The sequence below is a fragment of the Triturus cristatus genome, chromosome 8, assembly GCF_964204655.1.
Source record: "Triturus cristatus chromosome 8, aTriCri1.1, whole genome shotgun sequence".
NCBI classification, from domain to species: domain Eukaryota; kingdom Metazoa; phylum Chordata; class Amphibia; order Caudata; family Salamandridae; genus Triturus; species Triturus cristatus.
Window position 1 is genome coordinate 1,136,463,163 of NC_140591.1, and position 21,598 is coordinate 1,136,484,760.

At 46.9% G+C, this 21,598-nt stretch overlaps 1 protein-coding gene across 1 annotated transcript in view; it reads left to right on the top strand.

Annotated features, from left to right (window-relative positions):
- Window positions 1-21,598, top strand: part of LOC146805510 (interleukin-1 receptor type 1-like) — a 383,185-nt gene that overhangs the window by 39,241 nt on the left and 322,346 nt on the right. Inside the window, exon 4 of the mRNA XM_085620511.1 lies at window positions 16,485-16,668. Coding sequence (XP_085476637.1) covers window positions 16,485-16,668 — 184 coding nt within the window. The remainder of the gene's footprint in view (window positions 1-16,484; window positions 16,669-21,598) is intronic.

Genomic DNA, 21,598 nt, shown 5'->3' on the forward strand with positions numbered 1-21,598 from the left:
CTGATGTGTTTCAGTGGTAATTTCTAATCTGGAAGGAGTAGCGTTGCCATGTTTTGTATGCTTGTAATAGTGGCGATAAATCCTGCTTATTGGTGAAAGCTAATTTTTATTACTATTTTCGAAATGATACTTTTAGAAGTGGCCATTTCTATGTGCTTATGACTCTTTGTGCTTTTCAGCCTGACTCCAATCAACGTCTGGTTTAGACTGACAGGGTCCTGTTTTGTGCATTCACTCTAGAAAGTCACAAAGGCAGTTGAGGTGTATCCTGCATATGTGGATGGGACTTCCTGACCTAGAGTGGTAGGAGGAGTTGTCACCTGCACTTGAATAGGGCTGTGCCTGTCCTCTCACAAAGCTGTCTCCCCCCCATGTACTGTGTCTGGATCCAGGGCTGGGATTTAATGGAGGTATTGTGCACCTCTAAAGTTTGTATTGAAGTTATCTTCACATCAAAGACATTATGAGTATAAGTACAGGGGCTCTGACCCCATGATTTTAGACTCTGCTTGGGACTTGTAACCAGACGCTGCTGGCTCTACATGCTGCAGCAGAGGATTGCAGGCTCAGTGCTGGATATTATTGCGGCCCTGCCAGCGAACGTTTCTCTGGCTAACATAGACAGACAACACAAAACCAGTGGTGGAATTGCTTTTATTTTTAATAAGGCGTATACGTGCCAAATCAAGGAACTACCAATTTCTGATTGTGAAGCCTCGACATTTACACTTACTCTAACATCTAAATTCTTATTTGCTGGGGCACTGATTTATCACCCACCTGGATACTCCGGGAAATGGTGCACCTACGTACCTGACCTTTTCGCATACATCCAACTTGACTCTACTCGGAGTGCTCAATCTTCACCTTTCGGAACTGAACAATACTAGCACTAAATCATTCATTGACGTCTTGGGCGTCCTTGATCTGACTTTGCGCAATGCCTCATCCACACACATCAGGGCACCTCCTAGATCCCAATTTTTCTAATATTAAGAACTTATTGACTGACACTCTACTTCAACTACGCTGGTCAGAACACCTTGTGGTACCATTTAATATCTGGATGAACTCCTCATCTTGACTCACCACACAGCTTTCTCTGAAATGTTAAATGAGGAACTGATTTAAGTTAAATCCTATAGCACTGAATAAGCAGCTACTCAGCACTATGCCCACCCTTCTACAACATCTTGATTTGGATCATTCTATGATCCATCACTGGTTGGAGGAGGCGATTGAGACACCGCTTCCTGTGTCCTCTAACGGGGTGGCTCATACCTACCCTCCTGTCCCTTGGTTCTCTGAATCACTGAGATCCAAAAAGAAACAATGTTAGGCGTTGGAAAGACAATGGCAGAACTCATATGCTGCAAATGCTACATCCAGATACAGAGAGTCTCTCAAAGCCTACCATGCTTCTTGTAAGTCAGACCATGCTTCCTATCATACCACTAAAATATCACTGAGGCCCATAACTGCCAGAAAACCCTTTTTTGAGGTGGTAAATGAGCTATCTCATGTCATTAATATCCTGTCTAAGCCTTCTCTGTCCCAACAACAAAGCGATGAACTAGCTATCTTTTTCACCCACAAAGTGGAAAGTATTCACTCTCAACTGGCCAAAGACTCGTTGCTACTAGTGACTAACCCCAATGGCAATTTTTCTGACAGTCCTAAATCAATGCCCAAAAATGTGACATCTAGTAGTGTAGGTGCTGCTAACTTGAGAGAACAGTCTCCCGTAGACCTTTCATCCTTTGTTGGCACCCAGCGGTTAATTAAATCAGGCTCCCCACTAGGTTCTCTTCCCCACATAAGAACTTCCTGTTGGATCCGCCTGTCCTACAGACCATTATGGAGGTTTTAAATACATCTCTTAAAGAGGGGTTGTTTCCCCAGAGTTGGAAGCTTGCTCTAGTCTTTCCCCTCTTATAAAAGCCCAACTTCAACCCTGACTGTCTCTAAAATATTCACCCCATTTCATTGCTACCTATTTTTTACAAACATGTCAACGTCCAACTCTCATCATTTGTCAAAGCTCACTATCCTCTCCACCCCTCTCAGTCTGGCTTCAGAGTTGGGCACAGCACTGAATCCGCCCTCCAAGGTGTGACAGAACATCTCGGACAATACTTGGATGAAGGAGGCACTCATACTATTGGATTTAAGTGCAGCCTTTGACATGGTAACCCACTCTATGCTAGTTCAGGGACTGAAATCAATAGGTTTGTCAGATTCAGCCCTTGGGTGGCTTATCTTCTTCTTAAAGGACCGCATGTTCCATGTTTTTTCATCTAACGTTAAATCCCAAACATTGGCTTTGACTTTCGGAGTTCCGCAGGGGACCATTTTAAGTGCCTTACAATTCAACATCTACGGACGCCCCTTGGAATGATAGAGAGCTGTGGACTCACTCTATTTTCTTACATTGATAACAGGATCATTTTCTCCTTGACTTCGGCTTAGAGAAATGATCCGCCTCTTCTTCATCAGGGGCTTACTAAAATTACAGCTTGGTTGAATCAAAATTCACTTAAACTCAACAGCGATAAGACTGAGGTCCTAGTTCTAGGTAACAGCCCCTCTCTTTGGGGTGCCAAACATTGGCCACAACTGCTTGGGATTACCCCGTCTCCAAACACCCCCATTCCCGTATCTAAGTTTAACAACCTGGGCTTTCTTATGAATGACAAGCTCTCCATGAAACCGCAGATAGCTAAGGTGACGGCCTCCTGCGTTGCGGTCCTTAAGTAGCTGAAAAAGATTCTGTGGCTTATTCCTCTAGCGGCATAGAGGACTGTTATCCAGGTGTTGTTTATTTCTCACTTGGACCATGGCAATGTGCTATACTTAGGTGCAGACAAATCATCCTTCCAGCACATGCAAACTGTCCAAAATGCCGCTGTTAGACTGCTTTATCACTTACCTTTATCTGCTCCTGTGTCCCATTTATTAAAATTACTTCATTGGCTTAAGGTGGCCAATCGCATTGAATTCAATGCACTGTGCTATATATTTAAGGCCAAACTTTGCCTAGGTCCATGGCACATTCAAGAGCTACTATCCCCCTACCAGCAGTCTCAGTTACTAAGATCCTTGACCCAGGCCTTGTTCGGGTGTCCCCAGATTTTGATTGACCATTATGAGGGCCACTCCTTTGCCTACCTGGGCCAAAGCTTTGGAACTCATTACCAGTTGATCACCTTCCGTAAGATGCTGAAAACGTGGCTATTCTGAGTCTATTTGGTTAGAACAGTTATCTGTGAACATTCAGTGCGGGGAAACCCCTTGTGGTAGCTGTGCACATTACAAGTTGTTAATAATAATAATAATTGCTGGGCTGCCAGGAAAACCACCACTTGGACTTTGTTCTTCTGACCTGCTAAAAAGGACTGCCTCTTCACCTTACTGGACCCTGTGTGTTGGCCTGCCTACATTCCGGCCTGTGTTTGCCCCAGTGGTCTCTCAGGTCTTGGTGGTCTGCCCTGTGAAATTGAAAACTTAGCATGTGGTGAGCGCTTTGTTCCTCAAACTATTGTGTCTTGGGAACTTGCTGACCAGTGTGTGGGTGGGGTGCTCTGTGTCTCCATAATTCCCAACCAGCACGTCTGGAGCACTGCTCACTGGGAAACCTCTGATAGATTGAAGGGATCAGCAGATCACCCCTACGTGACTCGCGCTGTGAGCATAGAGCCATGTCCAACTGTTGGCACTTAACGCCTTATTAAAATCAAGCTTGCGGCTTCCCGATCAGTAGGAAGGTAGCATGGCGAGAAGAAGCAGAGGAACTCCGCTGGTGTCTGGAAGGGCAAGACTCATAAAGAGCTGCCTGGCTGGCCCCGATCGCGGAGATCAACACTCCTGCAGGAGTCCCTGGCGGCCTGCAATGCTTCTCCCGTGCTCCAGAGAAAGTCTAAGGAGGAGTGGGGCCGGGGAAAGTATCATTTCAGGATCTGCATATTATGTACAGTGATGATTTATGACGTGTGCAAACAAAGAAGTCTTTATTTTATTGCACTAACTGTGATGTTATGACAATTGACTAGTTGGCAAAGTGGTTTGTGTGGTTTGGGTTTGTGTATATACAATATATGAGATATCTTTATACAATATAAGTGCTGAACCCATTTTGACTCATCTGCGTGCATGGCTAGAGCTATAAGGTGATTTAATTGGAAAGCCCAATAGTAGAACTGTAGATCTTGCATTCGTTGCCTAGCCTTCCTTAGTTACCTTCTGAGGTCCTTCCAAGACACCCTAGCCCTATTTGATATCCAATCAAAATTGCCAGATAACCCTTCTATCTTAGTTGATTTCTGCCATCTTCTAAAGAGATTTTCCCTACGGAAACTACTTCACTAGTTATGGGATGTGTGGGCATTACCGGTGAGGTCCGCTGTATGTTCTTGTATAGATGCGTGAGAAGTTTCCGGGGTGAAGCAGTAGTGTATATGTATTCTAAGGCTGTGAATGTCTCCGGGAGGGGGGCAGGAAATGTTGGGAATAACTCCCTACATGTCGCCTGTAGTTGATAGTAGAGTAGAGTGTCCAAAGGTGTGCTGGAGGTGGGTGATGGGGTTGGGGGGCTGGGGAATTTCTCTCCGGGGAAGAGATCTGCGAATGTGTGAATATTAAGGTTGGTAGCTCTATTGCACGCACTCCCATTATGTAGTGGGGGTATTAGGGGGCGTCTTGCTACTGGAATTGATGGGGTGTAAAGGATAGGGACGTTTGCGTGACGTAGCAACCCAGTCCACGCTCACCTCATACATTGTGAAGTGTCTATTTCGGAAGTGGGCCATTTATATGGAAGGAAGAGTGCAGTTGAAAGCGGCCATGGTGAGACCGCATCTATCTCTACTGCGACATGCGGTTGAAAGGGTGTAGGGTGTGTCCAATAGTGCAGGAAGTGTGCTTGGGCACACAGTGCAAATAGCTGTAAATCTGGTGCTCCTAGGCCTCCCTGTGATTGCGGTAAGGTCAGCAGCTCATATCGGACTCGGGGCTGTCAGCCTGCCCAAACCAGTGTGATGAGGTTGGAGCGGATTCGTTTAAAAAAGATCTGTGTGATCGGGATGGGAATATTTATGAATAGATAAAGAAATGTTGGTAATACAACCATCTTTGCGCTGGCAATTCGGCCCACCAGTCATAATGGGAGTTTAGACCATGAGGGAATGTGGTCCTCAAGCCACGTCATCTCTTTGTCAAAGTTGGCTCTCCACTCCTCAGTTATGTCCCTGCTGACGTAAATCCCTAGGTACTTAACGGGCCCCATGGCCCACTGGAGTGGTACTCGACGGTGAATGGGACTGTGGCTTCGGTTAAGAGAAGGAGGATTGACTTGGCCCAGTTTATATGTGCCTCAGAGAGTCCCCCAAAGTGTATGGTTTCACAGATTAATGGAGAAAGGTTGTGTTCAGGCTGGCTGACATAAAGAGTTATATTGTCCACATAGAAGGACACAGTGAGGCCTCTGGTTGTGAAGCCCACTCCTCCGTTTGTGTGATGCTGACGAATGTGTGCAGCAAGGGGCTCCATCACAATGGCAAAGAGCAGGGGTGATGGAGGACACCCCTGCCGCTTGCCCCTGTTGACTGGGAAGGGTTCTGAGATTTGCCTGTTGAGGTGAATCCGGGCTGTGGGTGAGGTATAGAGAAGGCATATATGTGCAAGGAAAATGGAACCAAGGCCCATTCTGCTCAGCAGCAGGAATAGAAAACCCCACTCCAGCATGTTGAAGACCTTGGTCGCATCGAGCAAGGCTGCCAGTGCAGTGGTACGAGGATGTAAGTAATGCATTACTGCAAACAGTTTCCGAAGATTGTACGCTGTGGAGGGGCCCGGTATAAAACCGGATTGATACGGCTGGATCATCACAGGTAATAAGATCTGCAACCTGTTTGCTAGTATCTTCGCAAGTATTTTATTGTTGATATTGATGAGTGAAAGAGGCCTGTAAGAATCTCATTGGTCTGCTGGCTTGTCTGGCCTGAACAGCGTGAAGATTACAGCTTCCCGCATTGAGGGAGGGAGCGAGCCACTTCCAGTGCACCATGATATACCTCCATTAGTTAGGGGATCAAGATGTCAGAGTATTCTTTATAGAAGGCTGCTGTCAGCCTGTCTGTGCCGGGGGCTTTTTCCAGGGAGTGGCTGACAATTGCCTGTCGTACCTCCTCAGCAGTGATGGGGAGGTCCAGGAATTCCGGGTGTGAGTTTGAAAGCCACACCAGCTCAATGGTGTAGAAATAGACCTGTAGGTCTTGGGAGGAGTGGTTTGGGAGGAAGAATACAGTTTTGTGAAGAAGTCGACCATGATATGTAACAAGGCTGGAGTGGAGGAGTGGCGTTGGCCCTCCAAGTCAATCAAGCTAGATATGTAGGAGGTGGTGCATGTTTCTTTGGGCATCCTGGCCAGGGTTCTGCTGGGTCATTCTCCTTCCCCATATTGGCGTCCCTGTGTTTCTTTGCCGAGGAAGTGGACTTCTCTAACTGCTTACTCTTGGTATGTCGTCATTTTGGTGCGTATCTGAGATAGGATAGTGGGATCGTTAGTGCAATGAAACTGGACTTCGAGCACGGAGATATCCCTCTCCATTGCCGAGATCGTGCCTCGGATGGCCCTGAGCACACCGTGTTGTTTAGATATGCATACGCCTCGGATAACTACTTTAAAGGCATCCCAGAGTGTAGCAGGGGAACTGACCGAGACTGTGTTATGCTCAAAATAATCTTGGATGGCTGTGCGTATTGCTTCCCTGAATACTTGATCCCTGAGTGCTTGTGGGGGTAGTCGCCTAGAAAATACACTTGGGAGTGCGTGAGGGGGTCTAAGAATCAGTTGGACTGGTGCGTGGTCTGAGAGGGTATGCGGCAAGTGGAAGGATTCGGGTCACCAGGGTAACATGGTTCTGGATGTTAACCAGTAATCGATTCTGGACCATGCCCCATGTTGCAGAGAGAAACATGTGCCTTCGCATGCACTGGGGTGTGTGTCACGCCAGATGTCTAAAAAATTATTGTCTGTGATGATCGAGGTGAGTATGGAGTCAGCATAGGGGTGGGGGCGTCTAGAGCTCCAGGTCCTATCTGCTGTGTCTATCAGGGGAACATTGAAGTCGCCGCACCAAAGTACGTTCTGTGTATTAGAGCTGGCGATCTGATGCCAAACTTGGGCAAAGAAGGTTGGATCGTCTGTGTTCGGGCTGTTAACTGTAGCTAAGGTTATGGGGTGGTTGTGAAGTTTGCCAATCAGGATGATGTAACGACCTTCGTCATCGCAAATGAGATTGTCAGTGGTCCAGGCCAGGCCCTTCCGCATTAGTACGCATACCCGTCGGACCAGGAATCTCGTTTTTGAACTCTGGTGGTCAGTAGAGCAGCGGCAGCCGCGGAGGGGAGTGACGAGAGAATAGCAAGAGCAGTGGCGGAGTGGAGGTGGAGTCAGCGGGCGGCCTCAGAATCTACCGCAACTCCACCCGCGACTCGACCTGATTGCTCCCCCGAAGAAAAACAAGGAAAAACAGCGGCGCACGGGGGGGAACATGGCTGCCAACCTTCCTCTGCCCATCACAGTGAAACCATGGACAACGTGGACAGCGTGTAAATGCCTACCTCAGACCCGCCATGACAGCAACTCCATCAGCGGCGTGCAGCGAGCGAGAGACTGGTGAATGTCAAGGTGCGAGCGCGGCCGCAATCAGTAGCGGCCGCGGAGTGCGAGCCAGGTGGTTCCACGGTGGCAGCCCAACTGAGTTGGTGTAGCTCGTGGCTCACCAGCATACCCTGCTCGTTCCTGAGCTCACTCCGCTTGCCCTGCCAGAAACACAGAAAACACAGAGGTATTGCTCCAAGTACAGCCTTTGACATGCCAGTCCAGGCCGTGTCTTGCATCTACCCCAACTGCCAGTCGTGGGAGCAACAAGCAGTGTGCAAGGTACAGGAGGAGGCGGATTCCAGCCCCGCACGACCTCAGAATTTATGCTTTTTTTTAGTTTTGTTATAATTTACTTAGCTTCCCTCAAATGACACCAAACAATTTCTTGGACAATAGGAAAACTAGACAAGAAGGAGCAACTAAGCGTAGTACTATTACTTATAAAGCACGTATAACCTCGGCAACCAAAGTGCACAAACATCTGGTATATAGCTGGAAATCGATCTACAGACTATCATATAAACTTAAGGATTGGATTGCACGAGGACACCAAAAACAAGCTTGTGCACAACAGGGGAGGGAAATGATAAAGAGCAGGCCAGGCTCCAAAATGTGCAAAACTAGAGCCGGCACCGCACCGAGAAAAAGTCGGTCAAGGAGATCCGAGCGCAATTAGAGTCTACCCCTATTGCACACATCATTTTAAATCCAAATACCAATCTAAATAGCATGGGAATCTGCAAATATTTTATCCCAAAATTGTCCGGACAAAGAACATCGGGGAAGGGAGAGTCCTGCGGCATTACACCAAAACAGGAGAAGCAACAAGCTGAAGATGGCCCGTGCCAGGAATTAAATATACAGAGCATTGAAAAATCGGACGCCGGGAAGCATTTTTCTTCCTAGAACAATGGAGCAGTCCCCTGTATGCCCCCGCAAGGGAGAAAAGACACGTTAGGGCAAGAAACCCTGGAGGCTTTTGAAACTCCTTCAGTATTGGAGCTCCATGAAAGGGGGCAAGATGCACTGGGGCAGCGAAATCCAGAAATCCTGGAAATATCATCAGCCCTGGAGTCCCCCATCAAGGTCAAACAGCAGATGCATGGGGAGAGCCCAGTTCCAGAAGTCCTGAAAATATTGTCAGCTTTGGAGTCCCCAACCAAGGTGGCAGAAGAACTCAATACGAACTGTCCCAGTCACCATATCTGTCAGCGATCAAGCTCCACACCTTCAACCAAAGTTTACTCTCGCAGGGATTGAAGTTGAGAGGGAATAGCCACTTGGGGGAACAAAACCCTCATCAACTAATCGCAGAAACAAAGAGTACAATGCAAAGTGACTCTCACCATCAAAACACTCTGCCATCCTCAATAATTTCTACACTGACGACGGCCATCAAGGCGCTTACCTGGCAAACACAAAAACTGGAAATTAAAATGGAAACAATGCAGGCAATAGCAACAGCTATGATTAACATTGAAGGTAAAATCGACATTTTAGCAGGAAATTTGGAGTTGTTAAAATTGCAGTTGAATGCTCTTGTTCACCAATAGTTGAGAAGCTCTCTCCCCGAAATCTTAACATCAATAATTTAGGAGCTAAAGCAAAGACAATTAAAGCTCATAGATCAATCAAATCAAAACTCAGCTGCAAGAACACCAAAACATGTAAAACACAATGGTATTAATGCCACAAAAGGTGCTGACAGCTCCCTCATTTTGCCACATCATATAACAGCAAAGAGCGTGAACTACACCCCAAGACCAGAAGTCAAGCCCTTCACGCACAAGAAGACTCAAGATAGTAAACCCACTCCAGGGCCGGACACCCCCCGTCATCAACGCAGCTATCATCAGTAACATGTGAAAATACCCCCTACCACGAGGAACCAGTGATGCGCAAGACCCCCCATAGCAATACTAGCCATTTAGACAACCCGCAAGAAGCCATGGAACCTGTTAAAGCATTGACAAGGAGAGCAAAAAAACGCTTGAAGAAGCAAGCAAAAAACAATAAACAACGTGGGCGTGCAAAGGAATTACAGATGGGCCTGGCCTCATTACACCGTAACCAGAGTCAAAAAACGATCTCAAAGAAGGCCCATGCACAAAGCCGCCAAGCCGCCCGGAGTCTCAGAAATGTTATTCTATATTTCAAAAGTATAGACCAGGAAATGATGAGCCAAACAAATCATCATTATCAATCATAAATTCAAACTGTGAGGATAACCAGTCAAACAAATTACCAGCAATCAAATTAACCACAAGCACAAATTTTGAAGCTGGTCATATTACCGAGAACAACAAGCAGCTTACTAGAGCCCCACATGAGCCCGAACCTCCACTAAAAATAGACAGCGGAGGGTGCCACTTCATAGAAAAGAGCACAGAAAATCAAGAGTTGGGTGCATCTCCACAGGCTAGGGGCAGAGAAAGGATACTTCTCCCCTTAGTTGAAAACCTTGGGTTAGGGGGGAATAAGGCTGCCTACGATGACATCAGAGTAACCACAACAATGGCCCAAAGCCTGGAAATACAACCCCTTGCTGTCGGTCAAAGGGCCCAAGTGTACAGGGAATCGGAGAATAATATCATAATTTTTACACCCGAATATATATCTCGTGGAAACTCCGACACATTAAACAAGTCCAATATTTTACAAATCTTTCAACACATCCCAGAGCTCTCTTCTATTGTGACCGAAGACCTTACTCAATTTCAATGTAAGACATTGGGGAGTAACACATTAAGAGAATTAACAACATTAAAATGGACAATTTAATAGTCCACAAGATCATGCAAGAAAGGGATCAATTTGCGAAATGGGGGATGAGTGTACATATACCAAAAGAGGAAAGGTACCCACACATGTTAGGAGGTGGACCTATTGATCAAAAGACACTAACCCCAAGAAAGAGCATCTTAAGAGGGACAAAACCAGTTCCTCGCATGTCAGACTTTCTTAATTTAAAAATATATCTCTCACCAAACTCCAACCTAACAGAAAGAGAACAACTTGATCAATCTAGAAAGCCCCAAAAGGGAGCTGTAATGATCCGAACATGCATAAAACCAAATTGCTCCTAGCACAACAAGGAACTACTCTCGGGGGAGGCGAATGACCGCCATTATGAAAGTCATCTCATGGAATGTGTACGGTCTAAAAACCACGCTGCAAAACAGAGCCGCATTCGAATTCTTACAGTCTGGGGACCTGTTGTGTCTCCAAGAACCCTGGTTACTCGCTCCAGTGGTCATCCCAGGCTTTGTAGGAATCCAACAGCCAGCAAAAAAGTGTAATATATTTGGTAGGCCATCTGGGGGCTTATCCATATATATACGGATTGGCCGCAATATAAAAGCTGAAACCATGTTAGTCATGGACACAGTTCAAGCTATTTACCTGCAGGGATTAAAACTGAATGGCCGCCCATTAATAATTCTCCTTTTGAATGTCTATTTTAATTGCAAAGACAAACCAAGACACTCTGAGATGAGGGTCTTGGTAGACACACTTGAAGATTTGCTCAGTAACCACTCAAATAGTGGGATCATATTGGCCGGGGACTTTAACACCCAGAATCAGGGGACTGCAAATGATGCATTACTGCGCAAGTATTGGGCTGGGATCCTACTAAATAAATTTTTAAACACGTACAGCTTGAGGCCAATACAAGACCCACTACTCACCAAGCACGCCACGAACAATGCTTCACAGGGGAAAATTAAACCCCCAATTGATTACATCTTCATGTGCAATCGCCTGCATGATCAAGCAGCAGCAGTTCGAAACCCAGTGCTGCAGACTAGTGATCATCTTCCATTAGCCACAGCCATCACGTTGCAAACAGACAGTCTCCCGTACATTCCCCTCCTAGGCCATTCCAATGGAGAGGAAATTCACGTACTTCTGAGAAGGCTAAAATGGATAAAATAGACACAACTCGCCTATTAAACTGGAAAAGTAATTGGCCCGCATTTGCAAAAGACTTCGCAGCTGGCAACATGGCTGAGAACTGGACTAACCTGGCGCCGGAGCTGTATCGCCTTTTGTCAGGCAAAAGAGCACACCATAAGCAAGATTGTGGAGAAAGGGAGTGCTGCCAAATTCAACCGAGATGTGAAAAAATCATACAATGCAAGCGGGCCCTGAGACAAGCCAACCGTGAACATACGAGAGAGGGTAACAACAAAACACTACAAAATCGGTTGCTAGCAAGAAAAGCTCACAGGAAAAACCTATGGGACCACAAAAGGCAACTGCAAGATTCTCAATGGGCTCATATTTTCAGCCTGCTAACGTCCAATAGACAGGCTGAATTTTTGGCATATATCAACAGGCTGTCCGGCCATGGCCACAACCAGTGCAATGGGGTCGCCAGCCATACATGGGTCTCCCATGTGACTACACTGTACTGCAGTGCTTCGGACCATAGACCAGTACACCATCAAATATTTTCCACTAATTCCAGCTCGATCGATTCTCGTATAAGTAGCACGGAAGAACCATCTGAAACTTCTGAATTAGGAAATCGGGTAACGCCAATAATAAAAAACATCAGAAAGGATGGGGCCCCCGGACCCAATGGCCTGCCCGGAAGCCTCTTCAAAGAAGACAGCGATTTCTGGGGAACCTTATTTACTCCACTTTATCAGTTCTGCCTGACTAGCTCAATGGTGTCTGAAGCCTGGAAAGGCTCCTTGCTTCAACCGATTCATAAAAAGGGCGACACTGGAGACCCACCCAATTACAGGCTGATAGTTTTTTTGGATATTGAGGCAAAAGGATATGCAAATCTCCTCCTGCAAGATCTGCAAAATTGGGCTAATGATAATGAAATTCTTCCAGCCTACCAGTCCAGCTTTAGGCCAGGAGTTTCGACACTAGATAACATTCTAGCCCTTGCCTACCTGGTAGCACAGTCTATTAAGGAAAAACAGCCCCCACTCTTCGCATGCTTCGTGGATTATTCTGCAGCATTCGATGGCGTCAATAGCAATTTGCTGTGGAGGAAATTACAAGACTGGGGATTCCGACTACACTATTGAAAGCAATTATTGCTCTCTACACCGGAACCTGGGTAAGAGTGAAAGTAATGACGAATCGGCGACCAAATAAATCTACACAGACCGTGGTCTAAAACAAGGGTGTGTAATGGCACCCTTACTTTTCAATCTCTACACTGCAGACATTGGCAAAACAATTTCCAAAGCCAATCTGTTACCCCCGAAAATTGGGTCTACCAGACTGTTTTTACTGCAGTATGCAGACGACATGGTGCTCATGGACCATACCAAAACGGGTATGCAACGAATACTGGATGCATTAAACATCTATAATAATGAAAATGACCTAAGAGAAAATGTAGGGAAAACAAAAGTAATTTTCGGGAAGTATGCGAACAAACTAGAAAAACAATGGCAAATGGGTAGCCTGAAAATAGCAACAACAACTAAATACAATTACTTAGGGGTTTTGATTATGAAGTCTGCAGCACACACTGCATCTATTGAAACAAAAGCTAAGGCAGTGACGTACGCCCTTTGCAAACTGAACTCCAAACTAAGTAGTCCGACAACTGGACCCATTAGAAAGGTTATAAGAGCCAAATTACTCCCTTCAATTACATACGGCCAACTAGCATTTCCCGTGGCATCAATCAACATCATGGAACGCGCCAATTGCCGGGCATTTAAAGAGATCTTTCATATCCCCGCCCTTACTCGGAACACCTTGGTACGTCTTGAATTTGGGCTAAATAAACAGCGCTATGAACATTGGCCATCGTTTGTTCGGTATTATCGAGGGGTTTGTGCTGCCCCCCCAAACACAATGAAGGCAATCTTAAAGGAAATTTTTGTGAAAAATGACAACCCGTGGGCAAATGGCCTTCTAACTGCTTGCACTGAATTGCACCTTGACTTGTCCAATTGGCAGGATTTTATTTATCAACCCGGAATTTTAAAAAACATTTTAAAGAAATAAGTTAGCTGCTATCCAAGGAAGAGGACTTGAAGGAACTAGAGTCCTCCAGCAGCAACATCAGGCTATTAGCCAGTTCCTTCCACGATAAACTGAGCCAGCCATACCTTGACTCCGCTTGAACAAGTCAATTTTAAAGCAAATTATGTCTGTGAGATTGATGGTACTAGCGATAAAAGACATCAACAGCAGTTGGAAAACATTAGCGGCAGTCACTAGTTGCTGATTGTGCCACCAGTATGAGGAATCCATGGCCCAAATGGTCTGCATATGTCACCATTTGAATCATGCACGTCGCACTTTATTGAAACCCTTGTTTTTAAAATATGGGATACGCACCTGCACAGATGCCATGAAACTTCTCTTCAAGCTGGAGATCCCAATGGCACTAGCAAGATTAGCGAAATTTGCCCACAAGGTGAAAGTTCTGTTACATAACGACTCAGTCAAAGACTAGAGACAAATTGTAGTCTTGATCTTGCGGTCCCACCTTTTCTTAAATTAGCAACTACCAGAATGTTTTAAATAAATGATTATGTCTAATATATGATTAACAGTTTTGTTAAATGAAATGACCATGTTTTATCTAAACTCAAAAAAGTTTCTGGACGGAGTGCGCTCCAACCAGCCTTTTTTCTTTTGTTAACAATTTTAGTTAATTGAAACAATAAACAAAATACAAATACAAATACATACCCCCCTTGCATAGTTGGCATATGAAGCGAAGTAGGTCAGTCTCCACCCTCTAGCGAGTTGAGGTGGAAGGTTATTGTTTGCTAGATGGGTTTCTTGAAGTAGGCATATGTCTATGGCATGGTGGTTCAGATAGGCATGGACAAGACGTACCTTCCTGCCCTCATTGAGCCCCTGCACGTTCCACAAGACTAATTTAATTGAAGCCGTTGCAGCCATCTCTGTTAGGTGGATATGTGACGTTGTCCTAGGGTGTGAGATGTATTTGCTTGTCGACGTTAGCTGTAGGTAAGCATGTGCCTGTATGTGGTAATGTGCCAAAATTTTTAATACAAGGAACAAAAATACTGAAATTAACTTTGAACAATCCCTTCCGTCCCAGAAATCCCCCCACCCACTCCAACCCCCCAATTAGGTTGAGGTGTCCCTCCCCATAAGTGAAATTTCCAGGAATCATCCCAGGGGGCTGCGGGAACTCCGCGGGGTCTACCTTCCGTGAGGCTTGGTGGCTGAGCATGGTTATGGGAAAGGGACCATATCAACTCCGCCCGACGCCACAGTGTTTTTATCATAGGTGGCTGCATTTGACTTTAACAAGAGGTCTTTCGGAGCAGGCCTGTGCAAAGAGAAGCAGTTTTCTGTTCAGAGAGTCAGTACTTGAGATTCTGTTTTTGTTATAAGGAAAGGAAAAGAGAAAGCAAAATGGATAGCCACTAATCGTTGTCACTGAGAAGAGCTCCTGATGAGGGGGATCCCGCGCAGTCTTACCGGGGTCGATCCTTCGCCTGTTGTTTGGCGAACTTGAGGGCCAGTTTCGGGTCGGTGAAGTGAAATGGTTTGCCTTCTAGAGTGATCTTAAGTTTGGTAGGGTACAACATGGCATAGTTAATGTGGGCTTGCTGTAGGAGACACTTAGCTGATAGAAATACACGGTGGATGGCTTGCACCGCCATGGTGAAATCTGGGAAAAAGGATAGAGCGTCTCCATTTTATTGGATCGGTCCCCGCTCCCTGGCCCATTGAAGGATGATGTTGCGGTCTTTAGAGTTCAGTAGGCGCGCCACGATTTGACGCAGTGGTGCCCTCGGGGGAGGCCTCAGGCCCAGCGATCTGTGTGCTCTCTCCACTATGAAAACTGGTGATAGGTCCGGGACGAAAAGATCTCACAGCATGTTCTCCATGAAGTCTTCCATCTTAGAGATGGCGGTAGATTCTGGTATGCCCGCCACACGGAGGTTGTTGCACCTGTAGAAGCCGTTCTGCAGTAGTGGCTTGAGTGTCGTCTGTTGCGGACACTCTGGTTTCCAGGTGGTCGAGCCGAGAGTCATGGATGTTGACCCTGTTCTTGACCATGTCTAGCAGGGCGGTAAGTTGGTCTAACTTGGCGTCAAAGGTTTTCAGGTTTGATTTCACTTCCAGTAGGATTGTTTTCAGGTCTAGGTCTTGATCCTCCAGAACATCCTCTTCTGGGCTGTGGAAAGCAGCATCCTTGTCTACTTCAGGGTCGGTTTGTTTGGTGTTGAGCTTTTTTCAAATGTGATCTTGGCGTGTTTGCTGTCTGGCTTTGCTATGGCCAGTGGGGGTAGGAGATCGGCAGCTGGCAGTTCAGCAGCAGGCCCGGTCTGTGTCAGCCGAGGCCGGCCGGGGGTCATCCCCCCTCGCACTCGTGAGTGTTAATGAAGGAGGGAGGAGGTGATACCTCTCCTTTGGGCACCGATCCTCAGCCCCAAGCCAAGGGTGCGAGTCCCATGGCCACCAATGGTGGTGAGGCTCAACAAAACAACGTTTGAAAGGGCCTCGGTCCTCAAATCCGCAGACCCGGCTGGGATGCGTGATAGTGGCAATAGTGAGGCGTGATAGCCGAGCTCCCACTTGCAGCAGAGGTCAGTGGCAGCTCAGTGTCCCCCCTCAACCTAAGCGGTGCAGCGATGGCTGAACTGGAGCGTTGGGGGGTTTAAGGCGAAGGGGGGAGTAGAGCGTTCAATTTCCCCCGCCCGCTCGTTGGTGGACAAATTCACAGCCCACAGTTTCTTTTCTACACAGTTTGATTATATGCAAAAGCTCAGCCATAAAAGACTTGCGTAAACTCTTTAAGTAACCTAACTCTTTTAGTGACCTTAATTTCTGTTCTTTTATTTTATTACAGGAATTCAACAAATTGCTGGACAAAACAGGTTGAGCTCATTGTATACAAGAACTTGGAAGGCTTTTGTTATAATCCTGCTTACATGTTAAAGTCACAACTGTCTGCACAGGGCCCCGATATGATATATTGTCCAGGCCTTGAACATTTTATAACCCGAGAGGAGGCCCAAGTTGTGTGGTTAAAGGTAAATGTTAAGATTTTGCATCCAGATCTATGAATGTCCTTTTTTTTACAAAAGAATACAGACGCTGCGCAATCATTGGATTGTTGGTATTCCTTCTTTTAATTTGCAAACCTACCATATGTGAGAATTTGTATTCTAGGCACTTTGCTAACAGTTTTCTGACACCCTGTTTGAATATGTAGGTGGTAAAAGCTGTTGGCTGTATTTTAATTTGTCAACTGTAAATTGCCTAATTCTTGTGAATAGGCTAGATACTTTTTAAGACCCATATTTACATTCCTAACTGCCATTGTCCTAAACAGAATAATGAACATATTCTTTAATCTTACAATATGTGGACTTTTTATGGATAACTACATGTTTACAGATCTATGCAGAATGAAGGATCTTGTTTGAAGAACTGGGTAGTACATGTACTACCCTAGTCTTATATTTGCTCAAAATGGTGTGCCCCAAAATCCCTCCAAAGGCTATGCTTTCACATAGTCACAATGATTATGAGAGACATTGATATTTAAAGGGGAATAGTAAATACTAACAATATGGTTTTAAATGTACCTTAATTCCTTCCCTATCCAACCTCTGTATTACCAGATACCACTATCACTTAGTTCATTTGTTCTCTTATCATCACTGCAGGAACAATGAATCAGTCTTTTGAGCTACAGGCTACTCACATATCTTTTAATCTGGTATATTAACTCACTGAGGGCCTCATGTAGGTAAATAAATTTTACCGGTTCTTAAATACCGAGCCGTACCGAATCGGTAAATTAGAATCGGTAAGTTACATGTAGGTAAAAATTCGGTAACAGTTACCGATTCGGTAACATTCGGTAATCACGAATCGGAATTCACCGAATCGGTAAATACCGAGGTGGTATTTACCGATTCGGTAAATACCGAGGTGGTATTTACCGATTCGGAAAATACCGAGGTGGTATTTACCGATTCGGAAAATACCGATTCGGTATGTACGGATTCGGCAAATAAAATCACATGACTTGACGAAACAGCTAATCCTGTGCAACGACAGCCCACCCAACCAGGAAGTGGCCACACCCAGGCAGGTGTACATAATTAGCCGAAGTGGCCACACCCAGGCAGGTGTACATAATTAGCCGACCCTGGAGAGGCTTGGAGTGCAGAGGAGAGGCAGGGAGCCGTTGCATGTGCGAGCGGGTAAACGAACAGCATGTCCAGCCAGAGAACACAGAAAGACGGAGGGGAAAGGAGGAGGAAGCTGAAATTTAGCCCCAAGGAACTCCAGGTGCTGGTGGAGGAGGTGGTGAAGCAGCACCACAAGCTGTTTGGAAGGCAATCCCTGCAAGTGCCTGAGGCTGAAAAGCGCAACATATGGCTGGCCATCCAGGCGCAGGTCAATGCTGTGGGAGTGACCCACAGGGACATTGAGGTCCTCAAAAAGCGCTGGTATGACCTGAGGATTGTAACCAAGAGGAAGATGGGCGACATCCAGAAGGAGGCCAGCCAGACCGGAGGTGGAACCAACAGGGCACCTGCCCTCACCGAACTGGAGGAGCTGGTGGCGGCCACAATCGAGCAAGAGAGCGTCGTGGGTCTTGGGGATGCCGACAGCTCTGCCAGAGCCGCAACACACCAAGGTAAGACGAAAGCACAGCAATGTAGCCCCCCCTACCCCTATCCCACATCCCCCATTGTGAAACGAGAATCACACTGCAGTCCACACGTGTCAGTGCAGACAGGCAATGCATTCCGGGAGATGTAGTCAGGGCAACACTAACCATGACGTAAATGTTACAGGGCAACATGGCATGTCACGCACTCGAGGCACAAGGAGACATAGGACATATTGGAATGTGAAATGATTTATTGTGACGCTTGCAATGCAGCCCTTCGGGGACACTGAGCCAATGTTGTATTTCTGTCCACAGATGTGACATCATGCAGGACAGGGCATGCTGCAGGAGAGACGGCACACCGGCCACAAATATCACCTCTAGCCAGCACAAGTTCAGACCAGGGAGCAGGCCCACTGGCAGCCGCACCACCAACACAGCCAGCCTCGCCGCACCCAGAGCCAGCATCACCTCACCGAGAGCCAGCATCACCTCACCGAGAGCCAGCATCACCACAACCAGAGCCAGCATCGCCACTCATGTTCGATTCACCGGCCACATCTCCGCTTGCAGGTGTGAGAATGAGGAGGCGTCCAGCAGCCAGGCTACGAGCCTTAGACACCTCGTCAGACGACAGCATGGGCCCAGAAGACCGCACCGGGCCCCAGGAAGGGAGCCATGCCACTGTGCCCCACACCTCACAGGCAGCACAGACGGGAGCAAGAGGGCGCCGCAGGTCGCGTGTCCAGAGTCCACCAGCACCCACTGACGGCCATGGTGTCTTCTTGGGGCTCGAGGGCCAAATGTTGAAACAACAGCGCCTGCAATCAAAGGCAGTCATGTCAGTCCAGAGGCACATGCGGGTGATGACGACAACATTAGTCAACATGGACAATAACATTAGCGGCATGGCTGCGGGCATTCGGGACATGTCCCAGTCAATCCAGCAGTTGTGCAGCAAATTAGATGCTGACATCGAAGCACGGCGCCGGGAACGCCAGAGAAGGGACGCTACCAGCAGGGCACTCAACCGTCTGGCAACTGCGACTTCTCTACTGTGCCGGCGCTCTGTGACGATGCAGGAGGGCCTAACACAGTGCTGCAGCGACCTGTCTCGGGGGATGGTGCAGGTGACAAGTGCACTAGGGGTGCTATTGCCTAGTCAGGCGTCGACAACTGCTGCAGGGGATGCTGCGGAGAGCATCGACACCAGCAGCAGCATCACACCCCCCGTCCCAGAAGCACGCAGGAGCAGCAGGCGGCTTGGGGTTGGCTCTAGTGAGGATGCACAGGCCGTGCAATCCACCACTGCAGCGCGTATGCGCAAACATTGATGTAGCCCTGCTTAGCCACTTCCCATTGGGTGACGTAACCCTGGACATACTCCTTGTATAGATGGTATATTGCCAGATTGGCCTGTTCATGTGTTCATGGCGTGGTGCCACATTAAAACTACGTCATGACTTCTCACAACTCGCTGTGTCCCCTCACTTACTCAGAAATAGTTGCATGTGATCTCTGCCCGTCTCTCTCTCCCATCGATTGCAGTTGGCACTCTAGCTGCGTTGCCCTCTGGCTGGCCTGACTCATCCTCGTTGTCCTCAAAATATGTTAGTTCCACATCTGTACCTTTTTTCGTGGCAAGGTTGTGCAGCATTGCACAAGTGGCAATTATCTTGCAGCAGGTGATGGGTTTGTACTGGCGTGCGCCTCCGCTCTTGTGCAGGCAGCGGAACCTGCTCTTCAGTAGTCCAAACGTGCGCTCCACCACATTGCGTGTTGTTTTGTGTGCCACGTTGTATCGTCTCTCACTCTGGGTTGCTGGGTGTAGGTAGGGAGTGAGGATGAATGACCGGCATGCATATGCACTGTCGCCTGGATGAGTACAAGGGAACCATCAGTAACATGCCTCTATACACTATGATTTGCAGGTTTCAAGGGGCGTCACTGTTACTTACCTAGCAGGTATCCCTCTCCGAATTCTCCGGCACTCAGTCGTGTGTAGATCCCACTATTCTGGAAGATGTAAGAGTCGTGGGTGCTCCCAGGAAACTTTGCAACAATATCTGTGATGATGTTCCCTGCATCACAGATCACCTGCACATTGATGGAGTGGGTGGACTTCCTGTTCCTGTAGATGTGCTCTGTATCAGCTGGTGGACAGATTGGGATGTGTGTACCATCAATACAGCCGATGACATGGGGGAACTGTGCCATGTGATAAAAGTCTGTTTTTGTTTTCTGCAGTGCAGCCTGTGTGTTTGGGAAGCTTATGTAGTGGTGCATTCTCTGCATCATGGCATCCAGGAACCTCCTGAAGAAACGTGACAGGCAACTCTGGGATACCCCACCCACCGCAGCTATCACCACCTGATAACTGCCGGATGCCAACAGATGTAGGCTGCAGAGCACCTGCACATGTGGGGGTATGGCGTGCGCCCTTCTTATTGGCTGGTCCAGGAGTGGGTGTAGGTCCCTGATTAAGTCCATGATGGTTTCGGGGTGTAGCCTGTACCTCTCATGTATCTCTGCATCAGTCAGCTGGAATAGTGTGATGCGCTGTCTGTAGATTTGTTCCTCCCGTCGCCACACCCTCAGTCCTGCTGCCTGTAGACGTAGGCGCCTTGCAATGACGTACATAGCGGCCATGTTGTCCACGCTCTTGCATTTTGGGGTTGCTTATCTGCACTGTTGATGGTTACCACCTGCTTTCAATCCGTGTTAATTACCGACTCTTATTTACCGATTTTCCTGGATTTCTTAATTACCGAGTGCTCCTACATGTCATTTTTATTTTTACCACTTCATATTTACCACTTCATGTTTACCGAATCGTTAATTACGTATTCGGTAAATCTGAATCGGTATTTTGGAATTCGGTAAATATGAATCGGTATTTACCGCCTCATATTTACCGAAAATTGGTTTTTGCACTCCTACATCTCACTTGTCTCAATACCGGTCGGTAACGGCATATTTACCGAAAATCGGCCGTTACCGACCGGTATTTGGCTACCTACATGAGGCCCTGAGTGAGGCCTCGTGCCACTGGAAGTCTCTAAATATTAATTAAGCCTCTGTTTATTTCTGCCAATCAGGAAATGGCTTGATTTATAAAAAAAAATAAAGAAAACTCAGCACTGCCTGTACGCTTTACTCTTAGGTGATATGGAATGCTTCACTATTTTATTGACCGTAAACTACTACATTGAAAATAATTTCATCACTTGGAAAAAAAAGACTATAAATTTACCATTAGGAGGAACAGTCTGAATGGCCCCATCCTGTGTCGATTGGCTCGCTTCTTCCTTGCTAGATGTTATTGGTCTGAA